The following is a 12,532-nucleotide window of genomic DNA, read 5'->3' as shown; positions in this document are numbered from 1 at the left end:
CAGGCATAAGGGAGGTGGCCCTTCCCCGTCTTCTACACCCTGCAGGCATCTGGGCCAGGGACTTGGTGTCTAGGGGGCAACAGGTCACCCGAAAAGGCCCTTCCCCACTCCACGAGTTCCAGCCGTGTGCCCTTGGACTGGTGCCCATCCACGAAATGGGGTTGCCATGCACCATGAGGGGCCACACTGCTCCGAAGAGGGGTCGGGCCTTAGTGCAGAGAGTAAGGACGACGCAAGCACCCCATTCCCTCCCTCACCCACCCGCCCTTCCCTCCATCTCCCACCTGCCCGTTCCTGGTTCACTGCGCAGACACCTGCCAAATGGAGGGCCAGGAACCTGCCTGACACTGGTGGGGGGCATGGCCGTGGTCTTTGCCTGGTGGCCAGATCCACGCAGACAGGGACACACCTGAATCAGATGATCTTGAGGGCTTGGAAGGAATCCAGAGTGACCGTCTCCAAGAGTCCCAGGTGGCGGGTTTGGCCAGCACAGTCAGGACAAGCCTTGTAGGCGAGGCTCTGAGGGAGGAGAATGGCGACCGTGGCAGAAGGTGAGGACGAGCCAGCCCCGGGCGTTCTGGAAGCCCCGGGAGTATCCCTTCGACTCCACACCGCTGGGGGGCCCCGCAGGGCAGGAACTCAGCCCTTCTGCGGCTCTGAGTGCCCAGGGCTGCCTCGCCCACCCACCCCTGCGCCCCCGAACCTGCAGTGCGGGGCTGAACTGGGCCCTGCCGCTGGCCGATCTCCAGCAGGTGGACCACAGGGGCTGCAGGGCTCGTCCCCAAATGGTGTCTGTCCCCAAACGTGCGATGTGTGATTTCACAACCTGGGCAGAGGCGGGCTGCCTGAGGGGCAGGCTGGGGTTTGCAGGGAGGAGGTGGCAGATGGGTGGCCCAGGGCTGTGCGCCCAAGCACGTCTCTGAGCCCGTGAGGACAACGGTGGCACAGGGAGGCGGCACCAGGTGTGGCCTCCTGGTTCTGGGGGCCCGCGGCGGGGTCAGGCCTCTTCACCTGCGTCCGCAGGTAGCCAGGGCCAGGAGATCACCGCCGCGGTCCCTCTGACAGGAACACCGTGTGCCCCAGACCGGAGCCTTAGCGTGCGGCCGGAGGGCACCGGGGTTCTAGTCTGAAGGAATCCTCCGTGTCAAGGCCCCGGCTCACCTGTGTTTGTTTGCTGTGACTGTTGTCCAGGTGACGGCGCTGGCAGCCGCACTGTGGCGAGCACGCGCCCGCCTCCCTTGTGCCCGGTGCTTGCCCGCCGGCGGTGGCCTGGAGGCCCCATTGCCCAGGGGAGAGCGGGGCCCAGGCCTGAAGCCTCACGGCCTCTAAGTGGCAGTTTGAAGAGCCCAGGCCCGTCTTTCCCGCGGACACTGGGGCAGGGGAACAAGCCAGAAGGCACTAGCCGATGGTGCGTGCCCAGGGCGATATGTACCTGGGCAGGGGGAGGTGCTGCACTGGCCAGGCAGTGCGTTCTGGGGGGGGGGGCACTAGCGGGGCAGTATGTGCCCCGGGGCGGGGGGGCCTCTGAGCCCCGCTGAGCCTCAGTCTCCCTCAGCTGGGTGGATCTAGCCTTTCTGCCGCCTACCGCCTAGGTATAGTCACGGGAAGGATGACATTTGCCCAGAGCCTTGGGACAATGGCACCCCTTCTGGCATGAGGGATCCTTGTTGCAACTGGGGGTGGGGGGACAGCCCTCAGGGCAGCACTGGGACTTTGCGCCCTGGTTCCTGGACATCTGAAGCCAAAGGAGAGTCCCCATCCCCCTCTGCCCAGCCACCTGCATGGGCCCCTGGGGATGCCCGGCTGGGTAAACACAGAGCCTCGTTAGGTCTGAACTAAGTGTGGCAGCTCCCTGGGGGACACCCCCTCGGCCCCCCTGCCAGACAGGGCGTGTCTGAGGAGTCTCGGAGCCCCATGACCTCCCACGGAGATGCAAACCCAGCCACCGTCAGCCCGGAGCTGAGCCTGCCTTGGCTCCTTTGCAGGGTGACCCCATTTCATGGTCTTGAGTGAGGCTCCCACACGGGCAAGCCTGCGGGCCTCAAATGTCACTTCCCTGCCCGGCGCTGTGCCCAGGGAACCGGGGGCGTGTCGCATCATGGTAACACGCCGACTGTGGGGCTGAAGGGTCTTATTCGGGGTTAGCAGGTGAGGGAGCATTACCTGCGGGCAGGCACCTTTCCACCTGCGGGCACAGGTGAGCAGCTGACCGGGTGCAGCCACGCCCCCACAGGAAGCCTCCTGCTCTCATTTCTGAGCTGCTCCTGGGTCCCTGAACTTTGCTTTCAGACACCACTTTGGACTGATTCCCTGCTTGGCACTCCTCTCCTTGGCAGCCCTAATCCTTCCCGCAGAGTTTCTGCACCTTGACCGGCTGTGGCCACCCCCACCCATCGTCCCCATGAAGACGGTCTGCGTGTGAGGCCTGCTCGGTGTGGGGCAGGGATGGGTTCAGACTAGAGCAGGCTTTGGATGGGGGCAATGCTTTGTTCTCTTGGTCCCCCAGTCAGCCCTGGGGTGGGTCTCCTGCTCCCCACATGCCTTCTGTGGGCACAAGGCTTCTGATCAGGGCCACGCTGCTGTAGTTGCTGAGTTGCTCTGGGAGCTTGGGAGGCAGGGGGCCACTGGGGGTTCCCGGGAGGCTCCCTGGAGGAGGCAATGACTTGTAGGGGCACACGTTGGAGGCTGTCAGGTGACGAGGCTGGTGGGCGCTTTGGGGGTCTGTGGTGGCGCCCTGGGGCAGCAACTGGTGTTTTCTTACACTTCCTGGGCGGTGCCACTGTGTGGCCAGGTAGATAATCCCTGCACCAGGCCTGGGGTTGGGGGAGTGGTGGGCAGAAGTCCTGGGCGGCCATGTGGCGCAGAGCCTGGGACGGAGGGACCCGTAGGAAGGTTTCAGGTGGGAGTTAATCTGGGTCACATTTGCTCCTTGGCCGCATGCATCACGCCCCAGGGCTCCTGACCCCCGTGAGGAGCAGGTGGATGCCCCATCTGCTTTCTGGCACACGTATGGACGGGGCCAGTGGCCCGACTACGGGCGGAGGAGCCTGCCAGGACCGGCCTGCGCCGGAGCGAGGCTGGCAGGTCAGGGTTTGGACCCCAGCACTGCCTCTTACCAGTCAGGCCTCCTCAGCTCGCTAACGACCTCAGCCTGCCTTGTAGGTTTGTTGGGAGAAATGAGATTGTGCTTTATTTTTTTAAGTTTATTTTTGAGAGACAGAGTGAGCGAGGGAGGGGCAGAGAGCTAGGGAGACGGAATCCCAAGCAGGCTCCGCGCTGACAGTTTGATGTGGGGCTCGAACTCAAGACTGTGAGATCATGACCTGAGCCCAAATCGAGTCGAATGTTTAACTGCTGAGCCGCCCAGATGCCCTGGGATAGTGCTTTAAAGAGTGTTGAGTACAGTGTCCGGCACCAAGGCAACGACTGATCCGTTACTAACATTAGTGACAAAACGGCCTTTGATGACCGCATTAAACGGCAAGGTTGCACGACTGCTTGCATCCTAGCACCTGGAACATACTAGAGGCTGAGGAGTATGGGCTGAGGGCTTCAGTTTTGAGAGCCATAGAGCCTCCTAGTGGCCATATAGGTAACTCCAAGCCTTGGGGCTCCCCGCCCCCTCCAGTTCCTGCTCCAGCTTGAGGCTGTAGAGGAGAATGTCTTAACCTCCAACCCGTCAAGAAAACGTGCCCCCAAGGAGACTTTTGGGGTGATATGTTATTTCGGTGGTAGTGATGGGTCCCTGGTATATACACATTCCAAAACGTAACCAAATTGCATACTCTGGACACATGCAATTTATTATGTATCAGTTATGTCTACAGAAAGCTGTAAAATTCTTATTTTATTAATGTTTATTTATTTTTGAGAGACAGAGTGTGAGTGGGGGAGGGGCAGAGGGAGGGAGACACAGAATCCGAAGCAGGCTTCGGGCTCCGAGCGGTCAGCACAGAGCCCAATGTGGGCTCGAACCCACAGACTGTGAGATCATGACCTGAGCCGAAGTCTATCGCTTAACCGACTGAGCCCCCCAGGCAACCTGGAAGCTGTAAAATTCTACCAAGACATCCCTCCCCCGACCCTAGGCTCAGGGCTATCCAACACCATGGAACCAGCAGTGGCTGGTGTGCCTCCTGGTATGTGGTCCCCCGTCCCTGACCCTTGGGTCTCCCCCAAGACCTGAAATCACATGTGGCCAACTGCCCCCCCAATGCAGCCCGTCCACTAGTGGGGGGAGCCACAGCCCCTGCGTCCAGTCTCCGAGCAGCCGTACCTTTGGCAAGAAGTGGCACCACATGCCACCTTTGATGACAGACCAAATCATTATTTGGTGGCACAGCAGCTCCATGCAAAGGGCATTTTGCTTATTAACTAACTGTCCAGTATGTCTTTATCTATAAGCTGGCCTCCCAATATCCAGGTTGAGGCCGACTGGAGAGGTAAATGGATACAGAGACAAGTCGATAACAGATAAGATTGCTGCTGTGAAGGAAATGAGCCCAGGACAGGGGGAGGGCCTTCTAGACAGTGGTGTCACAGAACGACAGTGGGGCGGCTAGTGCAGAGGCCCACAGGAGCATGCGTGTCGCACTTTGCACTAGATAGTGGGTGGGCGTGTCCAACACTTCCACAGACTCACTGTGGGCCACGTGCGCTCCAAGCGTGTTCTACTTCTGAGAGTCCAGGAGGTTAACTTGCCAAGGTCACACTGCAAGCAAGTGGTGGTCGAGGCCAGGAGCGCCAGGTGACGCCTGGCTTCCTTATCAGCCGTGTCACAGGAGAACTTGGATTCAGTTTCAGGGGACATTCATTTCAGAATTTTCAGGGGACAGCCAGGCGAAGGGAGAGAGCAGTGACGGGGGCAGGGAGCCCAGAACCGGCCAGGGCCCAGGGTGGGGATGGGGAGCAGTGGATGGGTGCTGGATCTGGTTCCAAATAGATCTCGGGGTCTTGGCTGTCTCACCTCTGTTCATTCTGCTGACCCTGCCCTCTCCTCCCCACACAGGAAGGATGCCTCTGGCCCTCGGAGAGCACAGTGTCAGGCAACGGAATCCCAGAGGTGAGACCCTGTGCTGCCTCCTGCCCCCTCAAGGCTGCAGTAGTGGGCGCCTCCCCTGGCCAGAACTGTGCGGCTGCCAGGTTTCTAAGGAGTCTGACCTTTTCTAAGGAGTCGAGGTGCATCCTCAGCTCCTGGGATCTTCCAAGCGGGGACATCATAACTCTCTCTCCCTGCAGGGAGTAGCCCACAGTATCTGCAACACGTGGGGACAAAAGTTGAACCGATTTCAGCCCCGGGCCGGGGCTCCTAGCCAGGGCCCCCAGCATCAGCGCGCCCCGATTTCAGCCCCGGGACGGGGCTCCTAGCCAGGGCCCCCAGCCTCAGCGTGCCCCGATTTCAGCCCCGGGCCGGGGCTCCTAGCCAGGGCCCCCAGCATCAGCGCTCGGCTAGACTCTGGGCTCGGCGCTGCAGGCCGCCTGCGCCCCATCTCCCGGAGAGCAGAGCCCTGCGACTCGGGTCCTGCTTCTGGGTGGTGGTGGGTGGGGGGACCCTCACTCCGCTCTCCCTTCCCCTCCAGCCGCAGGTCTATGCCCCTCCGAGGCCCACCGACCGCCTGGCCGTGCCCCCCTTCACCCAGCGGGACCGCTGCCTCCGCTTCCAGCCCACCTACCCGTACCTGCAGCACGAGATCGACCTGCCGCCCACCATCTCGCTGTCGGACGGGGAGGAGCCTCCGCCGTACCAGGGCCCCTGCACCCTCCAGCTGCGCGACCCCGAGCAGCAGCTGGAGCTGAACCGGGAGTCGGTGCGCGCGCCCCCGAACAGAACCATCTTCGACAGCGACCTGATGGACAGCGCGATGTTGGGTGGCCCCTGCCCCCCCAGCAGTAACTCGGGCATCAGCGCCACGTGCTACGGGGGAGGCGGGCGCATGGAGGGGCCGCCCCCCACCTACAGCGAGGTCATCGGCCACTACCCTGGGTCCCCCGCCTTCCAGCACCAGCAGAGCAGCGGGCCGCCCTCCTTGCTGGAGGGGACCCGGCACCCTCACGCACACCTTGCGCCCCTGGAGAGCTCACCTGCCTGGAGCAAAGAGAAAGATAAACAGAAAGGTCACCCTCTCTAGGAGTTCTGGGGGGCGGGGGGCCGGGGCAGCAGTGGGTTTAAAAAAAAAAAAAAAAAAAAAAGAGGCAAAACACTCCGCACTTCCTAAACGAGAAGACAGAGGAGGACCGGGCGGCACCCAGAACCGCGGCGCGTAATCATCCCCTCCCCCCTCTCTGTGTATAAATATTTACATGTTCTGTCTGGTCTGAAGGCACAAGCGAAGAAAGCTTGCGAAAAAACACGTTTCTTTATCGAGCAGTGTCTTGAAGGCAAAAGGAAAAAAAAAAAACCCTACCCTAGTCTTTTCTGTTCCTAGTTGAGCTGCGTGCGTGAATGCTTATTTCCTTTTGTTTGTTTATGATGATTTCACTTAACTTTAAAGACATATTTGCACAAAACCTTTGTTTAAAGATCTGCAATATTATATATATAAATATATATAAAATAAGAGAAACTGTATTGTGAGGGCAGGAGTATTTTTGTATTAGAAGAGGCCTATTAAAAAAAAAGTTGTTTTCTGAACTAGAAGAGAAAAAAAAATGGCAATTTTTGAGTGCCAAGTCAGAAAGCGTGTATTACCTTGTAAAGAAAAAAAAACCTACAAAGCAGGGGTTTAGAGTTATTTATATAAATGTTGAGCTTTTGCACTATTTTTTAATATAAATATGTCAGTGCTTGTTTGATGGAGACTTCTACGGTGTCTGTGGGGACTTTGAAGGGGAGGAGCGGCGCAATGTCGCAGCGGACGCCAGGCGGAGGGCGGGTCCCGCGCGGAGTGGGGACGGACTTCTGGGGGGGCGCTCTTCTGTCTAGCTTTAGGTTGTTACCTCGTTATACATTCCCCCCGCCCCCCCCAGGAGACCTGTTTCCCCCTCTGGGCCAGCCCAGCCTCCGGATGGCAGAGGAGAATGGGAAATTAGGCACCGAGTTCCAGGGTGGTGGCTTTGCCTTTCCCGAGGTGAAAATAAACTGTTACTGAAGAATCTTAGTTTTTCCTCCTGTTTTTTAAGCATGAAGCCCCCCTCCCCCTCCCCAGGAAGGGGCTAAGGCGCCCCCTTTGCAGACGCTGCTGCCCGCCCCCCGGAGCTCGGTGCCGGGACCCGCCAGAGAGGTTTGGGAGGCCCTTTTGTGCGAAGTGCTTTTGGGACGATCCGGCTGGTCCAGGAGGTTGCCAATTGGAAAGGCCCCAAGGAAAGGAACTTGACCTCATCCCTGGCTTTCTCTTTCCGTAGCAATTCTCACCGAACAGGCCGATAAACAGGACCCTAGGGACGAAAAAGTGACACGCCCAGGTGTCTCCCAGGACGTGACAAAGGGTTCCCGTGAAGAACAAGTCAAAGCAATGTAAACCTGTGCGTTATGTTTTCAAAGCAGAATTCTTTACCTTCCGTGCCACGTGTTCATTCCCTTTCCCCGTGGAAACAGGCATGGCTGGTGTGTCCGTGTGTCTGTGTTTTCAGGCGTCTGTCTCAGAGACCGTTCTGGTTTGCTAGGATTTTCCCGAGTGGATTTCGGTCTGGCAGGATCCCTTGGTGTTGGCGTGCAGGGGAGGGCCTGTGAGCGGGCACACGTGTGTGCCCAGTGACACGCCACCAGCAGGGGGGGTGGGGGGCTCCCTTGGAATCTACTGCTTCACATTCCATGAGTGACCCCCACCCCCCCACTCACGGAGCTGTCTTTTCCTTCTGGAAGAATGCGACCCATCAGAAGGCATAAGGGCAGTATCTCTTGTTTCTAAGCAACTTTTTTATTACTTAAAACAAAAACCTGAGAACAGTTTTGAAGTTCTGACCATTCGAACTCTATCTCTACGTTTTAAGAGCCTGACAACCAACAGATAAACACGGAGTCTGCGCACTCGCTGCTGACCCGCCTGGCAGAGAGTCTTTGTGCTTTGATGTCAAAACCTGCCTCTCCATGGGGTCCTTGGCCTCGACATTGCTTCTCTCTCAGAGGAGGATGCTTTTCGGAAGTCAGTACCGAGAACTCGGTGCAATTTGTCCTAAAAGGTACAGGGACACGTTTATAGATAAAAATAATTTTTAAAAAAAACGTATCTTTCTTTGACGTGAAGAGTCAGTCTCCCTAGTGCCTTACTGAGAAAACAGTGCGCTCTCGTCACCGGTTGGGGGCATCCCTGGACGGTGACTCGATCACCCCTCCCTGGGGACTGGCCTTTCCACTTGAGGGCTGCCACTTCTCAAACACCCCCCATAGCTCCCTGTGCCCGGTCCCGCCTGCCCTCCTCTGCGGACGCGCCTTGTCCTGTTAGGCGACCCCTCCCTCCCCCTCCACCTTGTCGTGTGCTGTTTCTGAGTCCCATGCGGGTTATGAGCCTAGAAGCCGAGGCCGAAGTGATGCCAAGGGTCTGAGCCACACTGTGACCCCCGTTGCTTGGGGGTGTGGTCCGCGTGTGCTGTTTGGGGGAAAGCAGGAAGTGGCTTCCTGACCTAGCGGGCTCCAGGGCCGAGCACGCCCCCCGCCGATGGCACCCCAGGCCCAGGGCAGAGAGGCTGGGCGAAGGCGGGGCCCATCCCGGGAAAACCGGTGGGGCGTGTTTCTGGAAACTACTGCTGCAGCTAAGTGGTTTCTCTGCTGGACCCCGGAGCTCTGGGGGTGCCCTCATTCCTCTAGATGTCGGCTGCCATGCCGCTGTCTTTGAAAAGGCTTTGCGCACCCCCAAGGAGCTCCCCCTTTTTCCAGGAAAAAGTTTGGGGTCCTCGGCAGTGGCTGGTTGGAGGGGGACCAGGTCGGGCTTTCTCTTGTGCTCGTTTCCCTGCTTGTGACCCGCCCAGGCCTCTGCAGACCGACTTGGCGGGGGCACTATGAGCCATCCGTGTCCCCCCAAAGTGTTCTTTGCAAGGAGCCGAGCCCCTCCCCGCCCCCCGACGTCTAGTGAACACCAGGGCAGGGCAAGAACGGAGTCCGTTCCCTGTCCTTGTCTCTGTGACGTGTATGTCTCGGAAATGGTTTCCTACGTGCACACAGGCTTCCAGATCCATAAAACATCCCAACGATAAAGGAAAACTAACCGTGTTTGTTCTGTTCTGTTCTGTTTGTTCTGGAAACCGCACTTCCAGTTTTGCTGTACTAGAGAGCCCAGAAGGACATGCCTTCTCGTTTGCCTGCCTGACTCCCTGCGTGCGCGGATGGCGCACCGTTACGTTGCGTTCTTGGCGTTGAGACCGCCCCCCTTTACAGCCCTGTCTCCCAAGTTATGTTCAAGTTAAACTCCTGTAAATTCCCCGTGGCACGCTGGGTGCGGCGCCCACGTTGCTGCTGAGTAAAACTCTGTATTTGGATGCCAACCCACAGGCCTGATGAAATCGCTTGTTCTGTATCAATAATCATTAGTGGCAATGATGACATTCTGAAAAGCTGCAATACTTATACAATAAATTTTACAATTCTTTGGAATGAGGCTTTTTTTTTTTTAACTTCTTTGGTCACATTACCTACCCCTGCCCTTCCCCGCCCTCAGCAGCAGTCCCAGGGCCCATCTAATGGGATGGACAAGAGCCTGGGGAGCCCGGGGAAAACACTAGCTCAGGGTGGTGATTCTAATAAAAGGGGTTAAAATGAACCCAACCCTTTTGTTAATTGGGGCTAAGAGAGTTTGCAAGACGTTACTTTTCCTCCCTCTTGGAAAAATGATTCTCTGTAGCATGCCAAAAGCTCTGATTAAGGTCTGCAAGAAAGAAACTGCCTTAGGTGGGTCCTTTCCAGAAGAAAACGCTGAGGCATGGATTTGTATGAAGGGAGTTATCAGGGCTGTGCTCCCCGGGAAGACCGTTAAAGGAACTGGGAAGAAGACAGAGAAGGGGAAGAAACAAAGCAAGATACAGACAGTTTCAGGCAAAATCCGTCCCAGCCTGATCCCTAAGGGACCTGTCGGGGACCTCTGGGGTGTAAGTTGCTTCCAGATGAAACGCAGACTCTCAGATGCTCCTGGCCTTTCGTGCGTCAGAGTCAGGTAGCGAGGAGTTTCACAAGCCCCGGGGCGCCGCTCAGAGGGGGCTCCCGGGTCCTGATGCACGTGGGAGCCGGGGAATGGGAGACGGGACCCTAAACGGGATCACAGGGAGTCTTGAGTGAACCACCCACAGGGCCCGCTACACAAACTCGTGTTTATTTTCTCTAAATAGAACCACCTTTAACCTTGACCAGATGGTCCAGGGTTTTACAAAATCAGCCCAAACTGATGACTCCCCAGGGATGACCATTGGTTGGCCTCAGCCCAGGTGTTCTGTAAGCTTCTGGAATACAGAGCCCTACAATCAGGGCAGAGTTTGAGGTATACATCTCTTGTTTCCTTTCTCCGGTGGCGGAAATCCTAGATTTAAAAAAAAAAAAAAGCAGCTCCTTGCTCCTTGCTCGTCGGTACCGGCCCCCACAGTGTTGCGTGCGCCCCAGCCCAGCTCCGGAGCCTGGGTCCTCATTAGCGGTCACTCTCCTTGCCGGCCCTCAGTCACCTTCTCTGCCCGAAGGGTTGATGGCAGAGCCCGTGGGGTGGTTGACAAGGACGTCCTGGGCTCTGAAGGAAAAGGAGACCCTCGCCCACCGATGCCTTCAGCTCAAGCGGATAGGGCTGAATCCGCCCTGAATAAAGGCGGACATCAGAATGCCTAATATTTGCCGAGCGCCCACCAGGTGCCAAGGACTGTGCCAAGTTCTTGACAGCAGTTGGCAGCTTCTTTGGGGAGGCCTCACCTCTCAATCATCTGATAACGATTTTTTGGCACAGCCGAATGCTGGGCACCGCTCGGGGGTGCCAACCTCTGACCTTGAGGAACTCACCTTCTGGTTCTAGAGTCAGACTGGCACCACAGCACCAACCGGCGAGGGCAGGGGAGTGGGCTGTCCAGGTGAGGGGAGGCTGGATTTCAAGCCCGGAGATGTTGCGGGGGGGGGGGGGGGGGGGGGGGGGGGGGGGGGGGGGGGGGGGGGGGGGGGGGGGGGGGGGGGGGGGGGGGGGGGGGGGGGGGGGGGGGGGGGGGGGGGGGGGGGGGGGCGAGGAGATAAGGAGACGAGAGAGTGAACCAGGTGCCTGCGTGGGCAAAGGCCAGGAAAAGACTTAGCAGCCCAGCAGAGCGAGGTCTTGGAATCAGTTAATTCTCTAAAAAGTGAGCCAAACCCAACTCAGGCCGGCTTTAGCAGAAGAGGGAATAATTGACTCTTGTAACCGAAAAGCAGCAGGTAGAGCTGGGCGAGATTAGATGCCACCAGATCCAGATGGGCCCACGGTGACGTTAAGATGTCTGTCTCCACCATGAAACGGCTCTTCCGCTTACAGATTTCCCTTTTAAGTGGATTTCCCCCGCTGGTACCCACCTTCTCTCCAGGCTCCTTTTCTCACTGCTCTGAATCAAGTGGGAAGCCATTCCTTTGCCCGGCCTCCAGTCGAAGTCCCAGAACTGAATCCTATTGGCCTGGCTGAGATCATGTGCCCCAACCTGAGCCAATCAGTGCACCCACAGGGAAAATGGGCTCTGATTGGCCAGGTTTCGGTCACATGTCCCGGAGGTGGGGCCAGCTCCCTGCACTCCACCTGCGCGGAGGAGGGAGGGAGAGACCTGTCCGAAGGCAAATTGGGCTGATTTGCCCAAGAAGGGGGTTGGGTGCCAGGCAGCCGAAAACCAGCAGCTGCCATTACACTGGACTGGCGAATGCACGGACGCTGAAGGTCAAGGCTTTGGATGAGCGGCGTGCAGCGGTGCGGTCAACTCTGCACCGGGCCGGGCGAGGCAACCCCAGGCAGCCCTGCCTCTTTCGACTGCTCCAAGTTGGTTTTGAGTTGATATTTGTTGAAATTATTTCAGCATGTGTGTCTGGCTTCCTGTCTCAGTCGCGGGCATAGACGGAACGCTCGCGGCGCGGAAGGCTGGGCGCGCCAACAGGAGAGACAGAACACACAGGAGGCCTGTGCCAAATCGGCATCGCGTTTTCTTTAACACTTTGTACAGTTGTACCGAAGTAAAAGAACTGCTGCTAAAAATAAAACAAAACATTATAAGCTTCGCAAATAATTTGGAACAAGTGATGGATTTAAATGTGCGAATCCATTTTTAAAATAAATATCCGCCCCCTTCTTCCCCCCCCCACCCACCGCGTGCGCGCCTGCGTGCTGGCTCGCGTTGCCCCTCCCCCCATGCGCTCGCCCCCTCTTCCCTCCCTCCCTTTGTGTCCCCACCTTGCCATGCCTGATAACCCTGAAAGTGGAGGCCTGAAATCATGATGTTCATCTTATTAAAAGGCTTTTATTGAACTCAAAATAATTAAATTTGTCTTTAAAAGCATCTAACTTAATTGAGTGAGCAAGTTTAAAGATGAATTTTTAAAATTCACAGACATCATTTAAACTCCTGCCTGCTCTTAACAGCCACGGGCAGACGCAGAGGAGGGGAGGCGAAGCGTAGGGCTTCT

General features: G+C 57.5%; 1 protein-coding gene and 1 long non-coding RNA gene across 2 annotated transcripts in view; one reads left to right on the top strand and one right to left on the bottom strand.

Annotated features, from left to right (window-relative positions):
* Positions 1 to 9,526, top strand: part of PMEPA1 (prostate transmembrane protein, androgen induced 1) — a 58,420-nt gene extending 48,894 nt beyond the window's left edge. The window contains exons 5-6 of the mRNA XM_029917976.1: positions 5,009 to 5,062; positions 5,580 to 9,526. Of these exons, the coding sequence (XP_029773836.1) occupies positions 5,009 to 5,062; positions 5,580 to 6,128 (603 nt within the window). The 3' untranslated portion in view covers positions 6,129 to 9,526. The remainder of the gene's footprint in view (positions 1 to 5,008; positions 5,063 to 5,579) is intronic.
* A 691-nt stretch (positions 9,527 to 10,217) lies between these two features.
* LOC115273437 lies at positions 10,218 to 11,512 on the bottom strand. The gene is made up of 2 exons (XR_003900806.1): positions 11,441 to 11,512; positions 10,218 to 10,442 (listed from the first exon to the last, which is right to left on the bottom strand). It is a non-coding gene; the product is annotated as an uncharacterized LOC115273437 (long non-coding RNA).
* Positions 11,513 to 12,532: the final 1,020 nt, after the last annotated feature.

The sequence above is a fragment of the Suricata suricatta genome, chromosome 12, assembly GCF_006229205.1.
Source record: "Suricata suricatta isolate VVHF042 chromosome 12, meerkat_22Aug2017_6uvM2_HiC, whole genome shotgun sequence".
In the NCBI taxonomy this organism is placed as follows: Eukaryota; Metazoa; Chordata; class Mammalia; order Carnivora; family Herpestidae; genus Suricata; species Suricata suricatta.
The sequence above is the reverse complement of the archived record's forward strand: the minus strand, read 5'-3'. Positions and strand labels throughout refer to the sequence as shown.